Source organism: Dermacentor albipictus, chromosome 1 (assembly GCF_038994185.2).
Source record: "Dermacentor albipictus isolate Rhodes 1998 colony chromosome 1, USDA_Dalb.pri_finalv2, whole genome shotgun sequence".
NCBI classification, from domain to species: domain Eukaryota; kingdom Metazoa; phylum Arthropoda; class Arachnida; order Ixodida; family Ixodidae; genus Dermacentor; species Dermacentor albipictus.
In genome coordinates, this window is record NC_091821.1 from 115,964,686 (window position 1) to 115,986,427 (window position 21,742).

General features: G+C 43.7%; 1 protein-coding gene across 5 annotated transcripts in view; it reads right to left on the bottom strand.

Annotated features, from left to right (window-relative positions):
• vir (VIR_N domain-containing protein) overlaps positions 1-21,742 on the bottom strand; it is a 338,801-nt gene that overhangs the window by 20,910 nt on the left and 296,149 nt on the right. For 4 of the 5 annotated variants that reach the window (XM_065439604.1, XM_065439605.1, XM_065439603.1 and 1 more), the window contains 3 exons: positions 18,375-18,445; positions 18,051-18,208; positions 8,487-8,652 (listed from right to left, as the gene is read on the bottom strand). In XM_065439604.1, coding sequence (XP_065295676.1) covers positions 8,487-8,652; positions 18,051-18,208; positions 18,375-18,445 — 395 coding nt within the window. The remainder of the gene's footprint in view (positions 1-8,486; positions 8,653-18,050; positions 18,209-18,374; positions 18,446-21,742) is intronic. The other variant, XM_065439602.1, reaches the window with a different exon arrangement.

Sequence of the window (21,742 nt, forward strand, 5' to 3'; positions counted from 1 at the left end):
TCTGCTATCTGTCAAACATCACTGCAGTGCACCAGCATAACTCGATGGGCTAGCATTCTAAAAAAATTATATATCAGAAGGCTGTCCGAATTTCAACAACTTTCAGTTAGCAACGTCGAGTGGGTACACGCTTTTACTAACATGCGTATTTACTAGGGTTGTGCGAATATTCGAAACTTTCGAATACCGAAGCGAATAATGTCATATTCGATTCGACCTTCGATCCGAATAGGGCTATTCGAAAACATCGAATATTTTCGAAGTCTTTCGAAGTTTAATAATACCGGTACGCGTACATTTTTTGCAAGTTTGTCTTTCTATATCTACCCTGGGTAGAGTATTTTCATGCCACTTTGCTGACGGAGCCACGACCGCTTGAAAGAAACAAGCGTGACCGAGCTTTGAACCTAGCATACAAATTCACTAACGTAAACAATATTGATAACGATAGCGATGGCTCTTCGGAAGTTTTAAAAAAAAGCATTTACTATTGCATTTTTTGGAACTAAATGTAACGTAACTGTAACGTCATCATAATATCCGTAGGTACTTATCTACCTAAAAGTACATATTATACCTTGTGATTGTAAGATATAATATAAATCGCCTTAACACCGACAAATAAAAAAAAATTTAGTCTTAGCGGTAGCAGGTATTTGGTGAAGCAACCATGTGCTTTCTATAGCTTCTTTTTTTAGGCTTGCGTTCTTTATTCTATGCTTGCGCGTGCCAACGTGGTTGCCGGATGTGTACGTCGCTTCGAGTTCAGTCACGCGTTAGTTGTTCATTTTGCTCGATTGCGCACGCAGCCGAAGTAGCCAAACCATGAACGAATCGGCGCAGCGGGTGTTCCGGAGTGCCATCTGGGAGTTCTTCGATCGCGGAGCCAGTGACGCGACGTGCCGCACGTGCAAGATGCGCCTTAAGACGCCCACGGGCACTACAACCACCCTCGTCAATCACCTAAAGCGTCACCCTGATCCATTCAAGCAGTTCGAGAAGCTCCGTGCTGCCGAAAGCTCTAAAAAGCTTGCAGGCCCGAAAAAGACGACGGGCACCAACAAGGCGGACGCAAGTGCTGCTAGCTGTAGCTACTTCAAGCCGACGTTGAAAGGCGACAGTCAGTGCGCAAAAACGTTAACAACGAAGGTTGCACAGTTCCTGGCCACTGGCTTGCACTCTTATTCGATCGTTGAGGAGCCAGGCTTTTTGTCTTTGATGCGCACAGCAGTGCCCGAGTACAAGGTTCCATCGAGGACTACGTTTTCTCGGAGTGTCGTGCCAGAACTTTACGCCAAAGAAAAAGAAAGGATCAAAAGTGAGCTGCGCCATCACTTCACTGACGGGACCCCATGCTACTCGGTAACAACCGACGGGTGGACGTCTAGGCCCGGGGATAGTTACGTCTCATTTACATGCCATCTCGTTGATAAAGAGTTCCGGCTTCACAATTACCACCTGGCATGCCGGCACATGCCGGAAGGCCATACATCTGACAACCTGAAGCGCATCCTCCTTGACTTGGCAAAGGAGTGGGGACTGCCTCAAGATGTTCCAGTTTTCATTGTGACTGACAATGCCAGAAACTTCCTGGGCGCCGCATCGCGAACGGGATGGACAAGTATACAGTGCTTCGCGCATACGTTACAACTGTGCATCCAGTGTGCAAAGAAGGACACTCAGAATTTTGAGCAGCTGTGTGTCAAGGCCCGAGCAATTGTAGGGCATTACAAGAGGAGTTCCCAAGCCAGAAGTCGCCTCAAAGAGGTTCAGGTTAGCATGGGCTTAGAGCCCCTTGAAGTGATTCAAGATGTTGCGACGAGATGGAATAGTGAATATGAAATGATGTCACGCCTTTTAAAGCTCCGTGTACCAATTTCCTTGAATCTGTCGGAACAGGACACATTGGAAAACTTGACTTCAAGTGAATGGCATCTGATGGCATCCATCACATCAGTGCTAAAATGTGTTGATGATGCAACAAGAGAGTCTTGCTCCGAAAAGCACCCAACTCTCTCGCAAGTGGTGCCACTAGTGCATTGCATGCAACTTCTGCTCACTCAGCAACAGCAGCGTTGTGGGGAGGAGTCTGCATTTGCAGGAAACCTCCTTCACAGCATGAAGTCCAGGTTTGTTGATATAAAATTGCAGGTGACATATGCCTTGAGCACAGCATTGGACCCCCGATTTAAAGCCGTTTGTTACGACACCACAAGTGAGAAACGGTGGCTAAAAAATCTACTCTGCTCAGCTGTGGAGAAAAGCCTGCCTCAGGGGAGAGACAGCGAAGAGCCCAGTGCACCTGCACAGGCTGTCTCTAGTGTGGTGTGGGATGTTTTTGGAGCTTTGGCCTCTACCACCACTTCAAGCACTGGTTCCCAGCGACTTATGGAAGAGGTGGAGGAGTACCTCCATGCACCTGTTCGGCCCCGCTTGGAAAATCCTTTCCTGTGGTGGAAAAATTTCGGCGAAGACAAGTACCCGTCACTGTCCAAGCTAGCTCGGCTATACCTGTCAGTGCCAGCAACCCAAGTGTCAAGTGAGAGGTTGTTCTCGTCAACAGGAAATGTTGTCACCACTAGAAGAGAACACCTTCTCCCCGAGCATGTTGAGCAGTTAGTGTTTATACATAGCAACATGCACTAGGATGAAAGGCTGGATGAGCAGTGCACAGTGGTCTGAATAAATTCAAAAATGAAAAGGTCTCATGCCTCATGTCTGTTTCTCATTGCCTCACATTTATAATGGTTCAGAAAATATAACTGATAAAACAGCCAGCAGAGATCATTGTCACTCCATCAATTTTTCTGTTGTGTACTAGGAGTCCCAAATATTCGCTTCGATTCGAAAATATTCGCTTCGCTTCGAAATTATTCGAATTCGATGACTATTCGCTTCGTATTCGCTTCGAAGTGAAAAAGCGCTATTCGCACATGCCTAGACTATTTACGGCACTTAGTTGTAAACACTTAACTGCACTATACATAGCAGTGTTTTTATCAAGCTTAGCACTGGTTTAATGCTGCAGAAAACTAGGAAATAAGAGCCATAAATATGCACATCATTAAAAGGGTGTACCCCCCAGATGTTGCTAAATAAATTTAACTTGTTGAAATTCAAGCAGCCTTTTGAGATAGTGTTTTAAAAATGCTGCCCATTGAGTTATGCTGGTGTCTTATGGTGAAATTTGACTGATGGCTCCAGGGGCAATGTTCGAAATTCCTGCAATGGTCTGTTTGAATACTCACAGACCTTAAGAGAGTTCAAGTTGGTGCACAGGCATTGCCTTAGAGGCATTTCACTGAAGAGCAACATCTGTCAAAGTGTACAGCGAATGTCAAGCAGTGATCTAGCATTTGCAGTGATCTAGTTGAGTGCAGCCATGCTCTTCACCTAGATTCACATTAAATCCAAAACAGGAAGTAGGGTCAATGTTGAATCAACATTGGCACTTTAACAGACTTCCACAGGACTTGACATCAGCAGCCGTATTTCCATCACGCAGAATCACTTTCCACTTCGATGTGGACAAAGCATTGCCACAAGTAAATGTTTTTTTCTTTGATCACAGAACTATGAGCAATTAATAGAGTTGAGATTTCAGGGACAGAAAAAAGGTGAAATTGGCACAAAAGCAAGACGGAAAATGTAAAACAATTAAAACACCTTCCAGGATAATGTGCAAAGCTCTGGATATGTTCAAAGCTCCTTTATTGGCATTGAATAGTCTGCCACGCTCTTACAACAAAAACAAATGCTTTATTCGCTTGAACTGAAGAAAATGGTCAACAACATCTCAAGTGTCTGCTTGCTAGGCTTGAGCCATATAAGTGTTAACAGATTGCAGCAAAGGGAGAACAAGTGTACTAGTGCACTGAACAACATGAACACTTGTTAGGCAATAACAGATTACTCATTATACAGTAAAGTGGTAAGAGCCACTAGCTGTTTTGGGCAAGTGCAACCATTCAATGTCAGGGTTTCTATGAAGTTAGTTGTGAAAGTTGTCTTTAGCAGGAGACTCCAACTTCTGTGACAGAAGCCAAACTTTCAAGCTGTGGCTATACCGTAAAAATGCACATATAATACGAACCCGCTTATAGTACGAGGTGAAATATTTGCGATGCGAAATGGGAAAAAAAAGTTTTATCCTCGTATAACATTAGTTAGGAAAACTCGAGGAAAAAATTTATTTAAATTGTACTCCGCACTTCAATCACTGTCTTCAGCTGCGCTCTCTTCGGATAGTTCCTTGTCGGACATATCTTCCCAGAGGTACTCATCCTCTGTGCCATCGAGTGCGTTCGAGATGCCGCACTTCTTGAATGCGCGATGCACAAGGTCCTCCAGTCCATGCATCCACAATCCACTTGCATAGCATAGCTGGCGAAGCCCGCTTCAGCCGCCCGGTCGGCGTCACTGCAAGCTCACCTGAGTGCATCCAATCTGCATAACATCGCTTGACTGCGTCCTTGAACGGCTTGTTCATGCAAACATCTAAAGGCTGCAGCTAAGACGTCATCGCACCCGGGATAACAACGAGTTCATCGCCGGATTCACGCAACAGCCTCTTCACCGAGTCAGCCAAATGGCAACAAAATGCATCCAGCACGAGGATGGACGGGAACGACAACAGTGCACTGGGGTGCCTACACCAGACGGACTTTATCCAGTTGAGCACAAGATTCTTGTTCATCCAGCCTTTCTCATGGGATCTCACGACCACATTTTTTGGCAGCTCCTCACCTTTAGGCACTGTCTTGCGCTTGAAGATGACATAGGGCGGGAGCTTGCATCCGTCTGCCGTGCACGACAACATGGCGGCAACTTGCATTTTCTCGTTGCCAGTGGATTGGACATAAACTTGTTTAGAGCCCTTTTTGTGCATGATGAGGGGCGATGGCATGTCCAGATAAACTGGTGTTTGGTCAGCATTGCCGATTTGCCCTAGCTGGAAGTTCTTGGACTTACGCAGCAAAATAATGTGGCGCTGGAAAGCCACAAGCAGCTCTTCGAATGATTCTGGCAGCTTTTGCAAAATCAAAGTTCAGCGGCGCAAGGAAAAACCAGTACAGCACATGTAGCGATAAATCCAGTGCTTGCTCGCTTTGAAGGTGGAGCTCGGTACCCCTTTTTCTCTTGCAAGCTACTTAGCTTTTGCCTGAATAAGCTCCACGCTCACAGCTAAATGCGCGGCTCGCTGTTGGTGTACGAACTCCATCAGGGCAAGTTTGACTTCCGGGAATGTCCCACTCTTTGGGCAGCGAAAGCTTCTTCGTGTTCCACTGCACGCGAAAAGGGCTTCCTTCTGTCGACGCCAAACTGCCTCCCGTCTGTACTGTTGCCGATGTCCTGTGCGGTTAAAATAACCTTTCTCTTGAAAGCAGCCGAGTACTGTTTTCATGGTCCAGACATCTTTGTCCTTCAACGCGGAATAAAAAAGATGCACTTCGCAAAGTGTGGTTTGCATGTGTGCTGCCAAGTGTGCACTCAACAATAAAGAAACAATGCTGTAGTCACGCAGCAATAAGGAAGCCAAGCCGTAGCCACGCAGCAATAATGAAGTCAAGCCATAGCCATGCAGCAATAACGAAACCAAAACTTCTAGCCCAAATTTCTGACTAAATTTTCATTCGGATCCGCATATAGTACGGGTGAAAATTTGGGACGCTAATAATAGAAAAAAAAAAAACCTCGTATTACACGCGGATTTTTATGGTACATCAAGCACTGCCTGCTGTTTAAAACTTTGCAATTGTACTTAGGGTGAACTCGTACTTCTCCATACCTAACAGCTCCCTGGCAAGAATGTCGTTGGTTAGACCTTCCTGCTACACTTTTGCCAGAGTAATCAGCTTCAATTTCTTCACGAAGTATGCCACTTTATCAAAGTTTTCCTTGAAGTACAGTTGTTCACAAAATTTATGGGACACTGGTCTCACAACAAATGTGAATTTCATCCCTGTTAAGGCATGGTGCTTCTAATATAAAGAATTGTTGCATAGATTACAAAAACTACTAGTGCAGATTGAAACTTTCAATTCATGGTCATGTGCTCCAGCTGCACAGGAATTCAGCTGTCCTGCGAATTTCCCGTTCAAAAAACTTTTGTAGCCAACTGTACCAACCTTTGCCCATAAGCATGCTTCATCTTGTGACCACGAGTTCAGGAGGCTGAGGGAAAGTTCTTAACTGAGATAAAATACAAATGCTGCTCCACAGACTTTGACAAAACCATTTTCATGCCAGACACAAGCATGTTTACTGCAGAGTGCACATTGCGAATCTGCTGTGATATGTAACGCAGAGTGTGAGCAGTGCATGATTAAATAAACATGCTCAAGGGTAGAAAACATTCATTTGAGGTTTTGAAATGCAGCTTTCACGTATGAAACTCAATCAGTCCTGACAGCAACCTCTGGCAAGCATTCAAAAATACAGCCGAACCCACTTATCACAGTATTCAAGTGCCAAGAAAATCCCATTGTTATAACCGATATATTTTATAACCGAGATGCACGAAAAAAAGCCGAGGAGACAAGCATTCAAGCATTTTAACTTAAGAAAGTACCGTATTTACTGAAGTAATCAATACACTTTTATTTTCTTATTTTCGGGCTTCAAAAGGGTGGTGCACAAGTTACATGAAAATTTTGCAGAAATGTCCTAAATAATGTATACAGTAGAACCCTACTTATGTGTCCCCTAATATTGTGACGTCCAGAGTTTTATGATGGATTAGTGCAGTCCCAGTAAACTCCCCACCCACGTGAAACTGTGAATCCGGATGCATGAGAAGTGCCGCCATATTCCAGCAACTCCTTCAGGGCGCCGGCACCTCGGTCAAAAAAGCATCCCTTCGCACGTGGAAAGCTCAGACTGATTTCCGGGTTCCTTCCTTGTCTCCTTTTTCTTTCCCCCGAATTCACTTGCCTGTCATCGTTCGTTTTCCTTCACTCTCTTTATGTCACTCAGCCTCTTCCTGCCTTCACCCTGCTGTCTAACTGCACCGTTGCCACCTAATTGCACCGTTGCCATCTAATTGAGCTTTCTCTCTTTCACCGTTTTCTCTGAGCAGCACCTGTCCCCATCACTGAATGTGTTCATGTACTTGGCCTCATGCACTTGGTCTTGGGCACTGTGCCAAGCTCGCTAACTTCGTAGAGTGCCAAGAGCGCTGTTGGCCACAGGCTTCAATGCATCCAGCATGTCCAGTGACCAGACTCGCAAAAGCAGCACTATCTCCAAAGGTAATCACCCAAGAATACCTTCGCACATGCTCTCATGTGCGAAGGTCAAACTGATTACCCACCAGAAGGCATACAGATTGTATCTAATATGCGTGTTCCCACACGCAGTTCCAAGCTTTGTTTATGCAGGAGCACACAAGACTTCCTCGTGTGTCTGTCATTAGGTTTCTAATTTCGCGCGGGTTGTTGTATCATGCCAACACTGCTCGTTGCTTGCACACGCGTGCTGACGAGCTGTTGCGGGGCAGGACAGGAAGTGCAAAATATGTGAGTAAAAGCTTTTTAAAAACCCGGGGTGATAATTTAGGGGGGTGTAAATTACGCGAGTAAATACGGTACGGGTCAAACCTACTTGTAGCATTATCGGATGCACCAATGAGCAGCTGCTGCTCCTTCAACTATAGCGCATATTCTGTGGTTAAAAAAACTGCGTAATACAGTGTTCCCATGGTGAATTATTGGCTATAAGAATTAAATCTGGCCACGTGGTGTCTGCGCCTTTGTGCCGCACACCCTGCATCACACGCCCTTGTTGCTCCTCTCCAGTCTCCCTTCCATCCTTCCGGCATCGGCAATGTAAGGTCAGAAGTTTCATGTGATGCATGTGATGCCATGTGATGCCATGTGATGCATGCCTTGTGGGGTGGACGGCTCAAAGGCAAGTGTGACAAAGTGGCTGGCACTTTTTGAATTTTTTTTTCTAGGATTAAATTGTTAGAACCGACAATGTGGCATGGGAGCATTGTAGTAAACGGTTCATTTTGCCATAGAGCACATACAAAAGTTGACAGTGCATCAGTTGCTCATTGTTATATTCAATATATTGTTAAAACTGGTGTCGTTATAAGTGGGTTCAACTGTATGCGCTGAATTGTAAGAGGCAGACACGAATTAATGGCATGGCTGCATTATCCCGGCTGCGAAAACTTCTACTGGCCACGACAGTCACAAGGTTCACTCTAAGCTGCAGGAGTTCTAGAGGTGTTAAAAAGATGGTGATATTGTCAAAGCATGCACAAAGAATACTTTAAAAAAAATGACTTTGTTTTATACCTGTAATGCTTTTCATTTCCGTTCTTGAAACTGAAGTCTCAGTAAACCTTGAAAAAACATTGTAGGAACTTTTTCATAACCTACCAAGTTTAACCTACCAAATGTGCATATCAGCAGGAAATTCAGTTTTAAATTGTCAATGAATGAGTTAAATGTGGTACATCAATGAAAAAAGTTCCTCACGTGTACCAAAGTCTCGGTTATCCATGCGGGAATATTCCCTGCGGCTGTAGAGACTGGGTGGACTGAATAATCGTGTGGAGCTGCTTCGACTGGGCCCTGCTCGGGAAACATCGAACATTGCTCCTCCAGCCGTGTCACGGCTACAGCCATGTACACCAACAATGTCCTGCTGGAAAAAAAACGAAATGCATAACTAAAACATATTGTCATGTTGATAAACCAAACAGAAAGTAGCACAAAGCAATTTCTACATGTCTGTGTTCTATCCATTCAAAAACATGCAGCTACTTAATGTACAAAAGACTAGAGAAGAAAAAAAGTAGGCACTGTAAATAATAGTGTATATCTATACTTTGAAGAGGTTAAAAGCTTGAAGGTAAGAAATTGTCCTGATAAAAAACTGAATTTGAGAAAAGACCATGTAATACTTTTGTTTAAACATCCCTGAACAAAAAATTTCATGTGATTGTACTTTTAAATTCATAGCAAGTTGCAATCTGATGCACTAGGGGCAAGTGCTTCTGTATGAACATTTGATTTTTTCATGGCACAACATGGTAAGTCGACGAAACCAAAGAGGAAGAAAATTTTTTTGTTGTGACGAGAATTTTACTGTCGCGAAAATGGACAAATAAGCACACCCATTACTTTCTATAACCAAAATTTATTGAAAAAAGTAGCTTATTTTGTTCTGCATCACCTTGCTCCAGAATGCATGCAAGGTCAATAGCTTTCTGTTGCAAAGACTTCCAGACAAAGACAGCTTGTTTGCTCTCTTGTCGAGGAACCGCTGGAATACAGCTTTGTCGACGTCTTCATAGACCGGCATTACCACTGTCCTGTGCTGTGCACAAGAAACCATTCTGAATTGCTGCCATGATGCTCTGTTTTTGGATTTCAGAATCATAGAAAGTGAGCTACACGGGATACTGAACTCCTCTGCAATACCTGACTTCTTTCTGTTTTTCAAAGTTCGGTGATGATCGTAGACTTCTCCAGAAGCATCAAAAACTTGTGCTTTTTAACAGGAGGTGCTATCTTTCCGACAGGTCAAACAAAATTTTCCATTATTTTTTTTTCACAATCCACGGACCTTTATTAACCTCATGGTGAAATATTATAACGAAATACGCAGTAGAAATCGAGAAAACAGCACTTCTCTAGAGTGCTGTCATCAAAAATTGTGAAAAAATCTGGCTTTGGATGGTCCCATCACACCGCTGATCACTTGGCTATCCGCTGACGTGGTACTGCCAGCTTGGTATCATCATAAAGAGTAGAGATCAGAGCTGAAGAAAGCCGGAGCAACGTATTTCTCCACCAAAAAATAAACCAGCAAATGCAATTGAAAAAAAGGCAAATCCAACATTGCAATTGGGTGCAGTAGTCACCTGGGGCACAAGGCACGCTCCTATTGGCTGTTGTAGATTTGAATTGCTGACGAACCTCTCTCGCGCGCATTTGCGCAGCGGTGAAAACATGCCCATGAGTGATGGTAACGGTGCACCTGTATGTGGTCGTGATGGCAACGCGACCTCGGTGAGAGCAGAAGTTTTTGCATCAAATATTCAACTGCAGATTTCAGCTCTAACTCTCACTAATAAATAGGTTCTGTGACAAGAGACAAGAGCGGACATATTCAGGGTGTCTATCAAGTTGACATTTAAAATTTCCCTGAGTGCCTTTGCACAATTCCATCGGTGATGCAGAATTACGCTTTATGTCAAGACGGGCTGAAAACATGTCGCTCGATGCTGTCACTCTCTAGTAAGCATATGAAATAAATTATTTTAAAAAGATGACTTAATCCAATTTAAATAATAAGGAGTAGTGTTTATTTTATTCAAAAGAGAATAGAAGGGTGGGGTTAGTAAAATGCACAGGAAATAAAATGTCTTCGAAAAAAAATTGCACATCGAGACAGACATTCTCAAATACGAATAAAAAGGAGATGCATACAGAAGAAAATATTTTCGAACATGAGCTATTTCTATCAACTGATAGCAAGCTCAGCGGTATGAGGCCCGAACTTTGTCACAATTGAGATACTCTTTTAACAGCTCATAAGTCAACCTCAGCTGTCCTGACATACTCTCAGCCTGTGCACGATGCCTCACTGTTGTTTCACTGCTTTAAAGAGTTTAGTTTGGTTTGGATGAGGGACACTTCCATCTTGGCATCAGCCAACACTTTGTTTTTTGAGCCCAAGTTCCTTCAAGACGGCGGTAGCACGCTTCCTTTCCCATTAATTCCTCAATGCGTAGGTCCTTTCTGTTCTCGTCCTCCTTCCGCAGCTTGTTTGCCCCACGAACCATTTGAAGCATCTTCTTGGTGAGTCATACAGTCAACAACTGATTTTTCGAACGGCCTAGGAGCCACGAAAACATCCGACAAATCGGCCAGTTGGAAAAAATGAATGAATGTCTTTTACTGCCCTCAAGGACTGAAACCACCACAGGCACGTTCGAAAAACGGCTGAAGGCCTGGCAATACAGGTATTAGGCATATCGGTGCTCATACTGTGACAGGAATACCGGGTGCACGCGTGTATAATTAAGGAATACATACTGTGTCCCATGGCAATAGCCCCTTCCCATGCTTGTTATGCTTTACCAAGTAACATTTCTGTATAGAGGCGTAGCTGACTTTTGGGAAGCAGCATTATGCAACGCAACATGCTTTCTGAGCTTCAAAGCCAATCGCGAAGACCACAAAGGTGGAATTAGTGCCATTGCTGACAGCGGTGAATTATTTCTATGAAAAACACGGCACCCAACAGCAAGAAGCTTGATAGCGAAAGTCGAAGCAGCTAGGCCTAGCGTTGCCGCAGTAGTAGCTACGGATGCCAGCGGATCTGCGTGCGAGCGCGCCGGTTCGATGCGGCGAGGTAATCAAAACGGTAGCGGTGGTGGCTTTGATTAATGCCAGTTTGGACCTACGGTCACGGCAAGAAGTCCGGAAGATCGGACAGCAAAGGGTTCTTGCATCCAAAATTTCCGACATTCTGATACATTGACTCTATGGGGTACATGATGGTGCCATGAAGCTTTCCGAATTATCGAGCATCCGGAAAGTCGGTTGTTGACTGTAGACTGGCAACTCCTCCAGCCAAAGACGGAACATTAAAGGGACACTAAAGGGAAACAATAAATCAGTTTAGACTAATAAAGCATTGTTTGAGAAACCTGCAGGCAGTCATTTCAAGAAAATAGTTTGAATATATTAGATGAGAAAATGAAGGTCTAAGTATCAGTATTTGAATTTCGCGCCGAAACGCCAGCGCCTGTACGTCAGCGTGACGTCAGGGATTCCAAAGTTTGTTTTCGCATTTGGGCCGCGTTGGCTGAATAAAGGTTCCCGAAACTTGGCATGTTTAATATTTGGTTCCTTTAGAACACAATGTAGTCAATCTGTACCGTTTTATATAATTAGTAGGCCCTAGAAGATGCCATCAAAATCCAAGACGTCACAGCCCCCAGGTGCGGGAACTCAAGTAGGCGTCGCCACCCGCATTTCGTTCTTGGGCTTTTTCTGGCTTACCAAACGTCTTATCGTTGTAAGAGTGGTGTTTTTGGTGTTGTAGAACGGTGATTTACTGATGCAGAAGAAATCACTTTTCGCTTTAGTGTCCCTTTAAAGACGATTTGTTACGATTCCTGTCTGTTATTCGAGCCAGCATTACCGCGACTTTCGTTCCCCTTCAATAATATTACAGCTAATTTTCCCTGATAGAAGCACAAATTCCCTTCATTTTCCTGGAGCTATTCCAGACTACTCAAAATCCGTGAGAATTCCCAGTTTTCCCGGTTGGTAGACACCCTGGTTTTGAATGCACTGTCATCTACCTCTGCACAACGTATGGATGCACGAAAATCAGAAAGGCAACTAAGGTGCTCGAAACTGCTGGAAGAAAGCGAAAAGCTAGATCAAAATGTACAGAAAATTTGCCTTCAGAGGCAAAGGACTACATCCAGGGGCGTAGCCAGGGGGGGGGCTTATGGGGCTTCAGCCCCCCCCGAAATTTTTTCGTGCTGTCCATGCACCGCCGACCAAAGCGACCCCCGGCGCCGGAAATCACTCTGGATTTTGTCTAGAATGTCTTTTTGACGCTCGAAAAGACATTTAACCGCGAAGATTGCAAAATCGGGCTGGATTTCGTGGCAACGCCCATACACCGGGAGTCACATAACGCCAAGCAGTCCCACCCGAGCACAAAGTTTCAAGGGCGCTTTGATGGTGAGCGGGCTCGCCGCGGCATCTCACTGAGGCCACGGAATCTATGGAGCGCATGGATATCAATTGCGAAACTTTATGTGTATAAATCTCATAAGCTCTTGATGTGAAAGGTGCATTGACATTTCCAAAGTTGTGCTTTAGATTTTCAATTGCGGAACTTTGTGGGTTTAATGTTGTTATAAACATTTGACGCCAAAGGTCAATTGACTTTTCTAAAGTCTTACATGGGAACATACAACGAGACAAGCCAAATCAACACACTAGCAGACGAGTTGACAAAGCAGGCAGCGAGGTCCAATGAGACGAAGCGTTGGGGTGGTTCATTTGTGCCGTCATGTCACATAAAAAAATATCAACATTGTGTTAGCCTATACGCCAGAACATCCATGTCAAGACACTAAAGCCAGCCAAAGTAACTACGTTCTTATTTATTTTTTCTACTTTGACTTTTATTCGCGAGGACACATTGAGCCTCTTCATTTTTTTTTTCTCGCTACCCTACCCGCGGGCTGCCAGAGCCAGCCAGAGCGCAAACGTTTTTCTCGTATGGCCCCGACCACCGTGCGGTGCACTTCGGTGCGCGTTCGGTTTGCTCTAGCCGAGTGGATTTTCACCGGACAGGGTTTTGGACGCTTTCTGGCTAGCAGACGAGAAAAGAAAAACAATGGTCGCTCGCCGCCATCACTGTGGGGCTCGAAGGATTGCACCACATTCCTTGAGCGGAACCTTTCCGGAAAGTCTTGTTTCGCCGCTGTAGGATACTGAGCAGTATGCGTATGGTTCTCAGTGGACCAAGCGTCTCATGTTTTCTTCGGTATTCTTTCCGTAGGCTCATTAGGTGCCCGAAGTAGGCATTAGATTCTGGCCAACATACTTTCCTATGCGTTTTTTTATTCATTTTGGTGCCTCCGCCTCACAGAAAAAAAATACATTGTTGCGGCGCAGCGAATTGTTGCATGGTGAAAGTTCGATTTTGATACTTCTTTTGCGGAAAGTAATGGGCGACGGGACGCTTCAGTTGCCGGATACGTTTATTATATTATTGCGAAAGCAATTATATGGACACTCATGGCGCATTCCTGCCATCGCCCTCATGTTTCGTATAAAGTCCAAGGGTGATAACATCGTGACCACGTGCTGCATGCTGTATGTGCGAGTGAAAGCGTAGGAGGGGAGGTGGAATGGGTGAGCCAACGATGGTGGCTCAGTCTTGTGTGCGCAAAGGAGAAAAGCGGGGAGCAAGCGCGCCGCCTTCCGTCGGGCGCAATACATCGGGGGGAGTGGATGGAATGGGGGCGGAATCTAGGACTCTGTGAATCTGTGATTGTGCAATATGTTTATTTGCCTTGTTTGACGCATTATATACAGTTACTTCTTCTTACATACATAGACTCATTGGAGACTTATACGTATATTTAAATATATTGTTGCGAGGTTTTGTGTATACATGCAGTGAAGTTTGTTTCCAGCGACACTTTTTTGTCCTTTATCAAGCCGTATTTTCGCATTTGCATATCCCATTGTATCTTTGCATTTCTAATGTACGAGGGCGAGTCAAATGAAAGTGAACCTACCCTAACCGCGCAATAATTGTTCATTTCATTATCTGCGAGGCATGCGCGCAGGAGAACGGCATGTCTCATTTACAAAAGTGACACGCAGGTGTGAAGATAAATGTTCTTTGATGTTCTCATACACTGGGTTGAATATGGTTGCGTCACATAATGGACACTTCAAAAGTTGAACAGCTCGGTGTCGCGAAGTTTTTGACAGCTGAAGGTGTTTCCAAAACAGAAATTAATCGCCGTATGGCTGCCGTTTACGTTGAACACGGCATTTCATTGACCACTGTGAAGCGTTGGAGCAAACGGTTTAAAGGACGTTACAAAGACATTGCAAGACCGGGCGAAAACCATCGTGCAATCACCCCCCACACAATTTCGAAGGTTCATGAGCTGCTGAAACAAGAACGGAGGATAAGCATCGCTGAACTGGCAGACCGTCTGAACATCAGTCATGGTTCGGTTCACGCCATAATTCATGAGCTTCTCGGTTATCGGCTCTTTGGTGCGCAATGGATCCCCAAGATTGTTATCCATCGCGAGAAGACGGAGAAGTTTCGCGCTGCCTTGACTCATCTGATCGGGTATCACAATGAGCATGAGGACTTCTTGTTTGCAACTGTGATCGGGGACGAACCTTGGTGCCACTACTACGAGCCTGAAACACGACGGCAAAGCTTACAGTGGAAACATTCGAATTTACCACGCCCAAAGAACGTAAAGGCCATCATTTCCGCTGGAAAGGTGTTGTTGACTTTTTTGTTCGATCGACAGGGTCCATTACTGATGGAATTTGCTAAATCTTGAGAGGCTATCAATTGTTTCCGGTATTGTGAAACGCAAGAACGGCAGCGTGCCGCAATCTAGAACGAACAACGTGGAAAATTGACGAATGGGGTCATCTTGTTCCACGACAATGCCTGTCCCCACGTCGCTTATGTGGTTAATACAAAAATGGCAAAGTTCAAGTGGGAAACGCTGTGACATCCGCCATACAGCTCAGACCTGTCACCTTGCGACTTCTACATTTTGGGGCAACCGAAAAAACAGCTCAAGGGAACCAGATACAGACTTTTTGAAGCAGCAACCCAAGGAGTTTTATAAGACGGGAATCACGCAACTCGTTAGTCAATAGGACAAATGTCTAAATTCTCATGAAGACTACTTTTAAATAAAGTACCCCGTTGTTGGCTCATTCATTTGACTTGCCCTCATATATCTTGCAGAACTCCTGCTTTTTATACGTGCTCTCTGTCGCGACTATAACTTCGGTGCAATTACTACGATACACGACAAGGGACAGCTGTTCTTGCATAATACATTGGAACAAACGACAGCGTCATTGAGATTTTGCACTGGCCATTGCATATATACAAGAATGTAAGCACGGTTCTTGAATGACAAAGTTTCATTAACATATTTGTCCTCAACTTGTTCAGTTCATTGCCTTTTAATTTTTCATATCAGCGGCATGCACTGCTTTCCTGGTTTCGAACTGATATAGTTCTAAAGTTCGTGTGATATTTCCTTTACTTAATAAATACACAAAAAAACATGGAAGCATTGACGTCAGTTATGTTGGGCACAATTTTTGGCACATACGAGTATAATATTTTATGAAAGAATACATATTTTACTTGTATTTACAGTGCGTAGCTTTCAAGAATTCGTTTGCAGCATCTTTGGCAATGACAATGCAGTTATTATTCATGTATTTGATCCCTCGATAAATTGTTTAAGAGGAAGCTTTAGCTCGGGCCCAATCCGACGCGGCCTATTCAACTACTTGTAAAACGCAGAAACGCTTTTCTGAGATAATCCTGCTAATCGCTTTTATTGAAATTGGTTGCATTTGAGAGAGAAAGTTAAATCCTAGTGTCTGTTGGAAACAGAACTTCGATTTAGGGCCTGAATTTTGTTTAAAATATTTTGGAAAATTCGAAAGTTTGAAAAAATAGAAGCACGACGTTTACAAACTAATAGCTATGCATGAAGAACAGATATTGTGGTTCTGTAAACGGCATTTATTATAACAGTCAAAGCGGACAAGTTTGCTGTGTCAATTTTTATCTTACGTGAATTGGTTACATTGTGTACACGGGTTCTGCAAAAGCCGTATTTCCACAATACTAAATTTTTTTGAGATTCATGTGTAACATATCTTTTTTGTCCGCTGTAGATGTACTATTAGATGCAATTCACAGAATTGTGATATCATTTTTCATTGTTGAGTCACGGAGTTTTCAACTTGACAGTTACGTTTTGTGAAAATGTTCAATTTTAGCCAATTTTTAATAAATAATTCACCACCTAAATGAAAAATTCGAAGCCAGTAGTCACTAGCAATAAACTTTTTCTTTTAAATGCAACAAACCTCCTTAAGTGGTTGGAGGGAAAAACAAATTCCCTTTCGACATCTACTTAAATAGGAGCACCCGAGCTAAAGCTTCCTCTTAAGGAGGAGGCTGAGCTGCAACGTGCAGCTATATATATATATATATATATATATATATATATATATATATATATATATATATATATATATATATATATATGTGTGTGTGTGTGTGTGTATTGGGCCAGTGGCGTAGCCCCCCCCGAACAAAATTTCTGGCTACGCCACTGACTACATCCCAGGTGGGTTTTAGGTGCTCAAAGTTAATATTTAAACGTTTACAACAAATGAAACTTGGGGCTCCATTTTCTCAGCTTTCATTTTTTGTGCAGTTGCTTTCAGTCATCCCAGTCCCATTTCACGAGTGAAGACAAAATCATTCTGTCTTTTGCACTTACAGCCCAACAGATTGATGAGGGCAATAAAGCTGTCCATTTTTAACTGACCTCATAAAAAAATTTATAATGGATCTTTTGTGAAAGTCATTGGTAAGACAATATGGACAGGAAAGTTCAAAAAATATTTTTATGCTCATTTTGGCATTTAAAAAATAAACCAATAGCTTTATTGCACAGAACAGGCCTTTGTGAACATGGCGATGTGAATATCTTGGTGAACTTATGTCTAATTATTTATTTATTTGGGGATGACCATTAAAGGCTGTCAATTGTTTTAACTCAAGAACTGTAATAGATAGCACAAAAGTAATTTCAGTTATGATATCAGCATAACAAGTTACACTTGTATGCCGAATTTCACAAATTTATTCCCTTAAATTAAAAAAAAAAGTTTTCATTGCCACGTCCCCTTTAAGTATATTTCATACGTGTCAGCGTTGTTTTCGAAACAAATTTATGAGCGTAAGAGTAAGCACAGCAAAAACGACTAGTTATCTATTGGCCTCGAGACTTATCTTAATTTCACCTGTTTTTAAGGTGAGATGTAAATATTGCAATGCACGTAAGCATCTAAATTGCGGAAATTAGAAACTTTGACACTGTCAGTGAGCACAGAACCTAATTTCCAGCTATCCGTCATAGCATGCCTTTATGCGTTCCGACACAATATCTCGCTGTCCAGTTGCAATGCTTGTAGATGCTGCCATCGCTTGCGCTGTAGTAGTCACCACTAGCAGTTAACAAGGCATGGAAGCATGGAAGAACACCTTAAATATGTGCTTGCCCCCCTAATTGAGTAGCTGCCTCAGTGTGAGAGGATCTAGTAGTGAAACAGAGTGTAGAACAGATAATGTATTCTTTTCCAAATTTCCTCATGTCCAGCTTTGTTTCATGATGAAGGTTCTGGTCCCTTTTCAACCAATCAACATGAGTAACACAAAGACCACAATGTATGTGATTGCCCAGCACTTGCCTTTCCTGGTGGGCGTTGATGCAATTGGTGGACAAAGTCATCCACATGCGTGGATGGGGGCCGGCTTGTGTTAGGTGGCCGTGAACGAAATGGGTCATTTGCCCGTGATTGGTGGCCAAGGCTAACCCGTGGCAACCCTCGGCCCCGCATTGGTGCAACTGCAGCCATGGAAATATGATGTGAAAAAAGAAGGAACACGCTAGATAAAACACAATCTTGTTTATAATGATGTGACAGCAAAAAACATAAAAAAAGTCATGAAAATAGGCATGAAATGGCACACAAGGCAACAACCACTTTGTAGCAAACAGAAAATGCACCCACTGAATGGCTTCTTCGTACTGGGTTCCGTGCCATCTGGTCCGATCAGCGTATGTGACTTGCGCTTGCTTCTCCTATATATCACAACAAAAAAATAAAGTAGCAAATATTCATGAGATTCTTTTAAAATTACTAAATAATGGTCATGCCATGCCAAATGCGTCAAACATTGAGCTTGGCCATTGATGATTTCTTTCTAAAAACTAGTGACTGATCTTGTTATTGTGACAAATGTTTCCACAATGTAAAAAAAAAAAGTATTTTTGGTCTCTGACTGCCATTTCTGAAGTCAATGAAATAGGATTATATGTTGCGAATCACACTGTTTAGTTACAGCACAGGTTTTATTAAAGAAAACTAGGAAATGCAGCAAGAAATGATAAAAGCTACACAGTGGCTACATGTAATAAAGAACACACTAGACCACTCAACAAAAATGCTCAATGCCTCAACCACCCTTTTGTGATTTGTTACTGCCATGACCCATGTCTTACTAGTTCACTAACATAGATGTGCATTTTTCTATGCTGTCGTAGCAAAAGTACCTAAATATGTGTATAGTAGGATACAACTTTAGAAAAAAGGGGCGGCCCCGCCCAGATGGCCGAAGCGCGACAGCCGATAGCCTCCGCGACTAAAATAGTCCCGCTCGAAACACCATGCTCCTGAAACGCGTAATTCTCGGTATAAATAAAGACTTTTGCATTTTGATGACTGGTTTATTAGAGTTCTCATGTGCTGCAGCACATGCCGGATAGCGGCAGAAAAATAACCCCGTGCCTTTCACAACGCTGCCCGTCGTCTGCTCTTTAGCTTCATTGCAAGTGACAAAAGTAGAAAGAGCAGCTCTGCAACGCTTTTGCGCTTGTTCACTTGTACACGGCGTATCTACTACTCGTTTCTCATGCTTAAAATGAATCAGTTGCTATAGAAAAAGTACTTACATAAAACAATGCATTTATCGCAACCATTACAAACCTGGGGCGAGAATACGGTCGAGGCAGGAAGGTGCAAAAATGCTTCATTCATCGTTTTAATAAATACTCTTGGTTTCAAATAGCATAAAATTTATATTTTTTGGTTTTGTGTTTTCACAATTTCACAGCACGCATTCTACAGTTTGCGCGTGCAGTGAGAACTGGTGTACAGCAATCAATCGACGGTGCCACACAACACTCGAACACCGTCGCTTCGTCGGTATTCCGGTAAAACGCAGGCGGACGGGGCATTGGGGCGTTGGGGCTGCAACACGATTATGCCAGTGCCGAAAATTTACACCAGCAACGAAGCAGAATACGCTCGGTTAATCCAATATTAACTGTTTCTGTCTGTTTGAGCACTGCGCCACCAGGTGGCTGCACCATGCAGACCGCTCGACCGCTCACGTTTACGCCTCCGCCCCAACGCGCCGGGCGTCCGCCTGCGTTTTACCGGAATACCGGAAAAGCTAAAACCTCTCTATTGATTGTTTACGCTAAGTTGACGGCGACAAATCTTTGCGTTGAAGGCTTCTTCTGCAAATAGTTTCTGTTGCGCAAACTTTTCTGATTTCTCCTGAGAGAGATTTTGCTTCATCATTTCACCCCATCCGACGAAAAACACACCCGCCGCTACCGTAGGCACCAGTCTTTGGAAAACTTTCTCGCCATAACTTCACTCGGGAGCGAAATCAAACAACATGGAACAAGTACGCAGGATGTGTGTTCGCAGCGGTCGCCGCGGGATCCTGTTTACAGGCAAAGAGTAGCACAGCGCCAGCGATGCTCGCTGCAATGTTCCTTCAACGGATCACTGCTCAGAATAAATGCACGCGGTATAAATGGCGCATCGTAAGTTCGTAGTTATATTTCCGACATGATAGACCCTCACAAACACTACTGGAATTCACTCTGACGAGGGGCTGAAGCACACAGCTGTCGCGACCTCGCCCAGTTCGAAGCGCGGGCGGCCATCTTCTCCGTCGGCGGGTTCACCAGCCGTCTGGCTCATGACGTTTGTCCAGAGTGCACGCCCATTGGTGGATGCTCGTCTGCCTCCGCCTTGGAGGAGTAAACGCCCCCTTTTTTCTAAAGTTGTATCACACTATAGTAGTATTCAAACTAGTATATTACTACAATAGACTACCAGAAAATAATACTAAAAAATAGTTGACACAGGATGCCTGAGCTATACCCATATAACTTTTTCCATTTTCTTGCTATTGCGTGGTTGCGCTCATACAGTTGAATGTTAAAGGGACAGACAACCACTCAGAACATGAATCGAGATAACCCTGCTGATGGAATGATTCCCTATCATAGTGGCTAAAACGAGCCATGGTTTTCTCATTAAACATGATTTATATTTTTAATTCATCATTAAATGTTGCAAAAAATTACCTTTGGCACCGCACGCAGCAATAACATGAAGCGGCATAAGAGGTCCACCACAAGACCTTCTACTAGTGTACACGGTTCCTGGTCTTTTAATCAGTATTAAAATGCTGTATACTTTTTATTATTATACGTTTTTCCTGACTTACAATGTGCAGATAGGCCTTCATTTGTGGTGAGGGGAAAAGTGGCGCTGCCTTCGCCTTTGTTTTCGATGAGCTGGCTTGGCTGGTCTATCGACAAAACAACTACGACAGGGGCCAGCCAGCCAAGACGTACCGTAAAAACCGGAATATAAGTCGAACGTTTTTTCAAAAAACCATTGTGAAAAGTCTACCCTTGTCTTATATACCGAACATTGGCGGAAAAACTACAGAAGTCTTGCAACAATGGGCGGATGAAGTAAAGAGCCGCCATCGCCATCAGCAGTGGCACAGCGTGGCAACATTGTGGCACTGCAAATTTGAGATTACATTGTCACAGAGTTATATTGGTTAAAGGCTGATTTTTCACATTTTGTTTCAAAACGAGCGGAAGCCGACGGCAATTCACCGTCGCCTTCAAGAAAAAGGCAATTGAGTGCACGGAAGCCCACGGCAACCTCGTGGCACAGCGCGAATTTAGAGTATCCGAAAAGAGCGTTTGGTGCTGGCGGAGGCAGAAAAAAAAAATTAAATTATGGGGTTTTACGTGCCAAAACCACATGCTGATTATGAGGCACGCCGTAGTGGGGGACTCCGGAAATTTCGACCACCTGGGGTTCTTTAACGTGCACCTAAATCTAAGTACACGGGTGTTTTCGCATTTCGCCCCCATCGAAATGCGGCCGCCGTGGCCGAGATTCGATCCCGCGACCTCGTGCTCAGCAGCCCAACACCATAGCCACTGAGCAACCACGGCGGGTGGGCGGAGGCAGAAGCAGCAAACCAACAGAAAACGTCATTTCGTGGGCGGACCGCAGAAGTGGAAGATAACGTTGGGGAGTTCATCCGGGAGCTG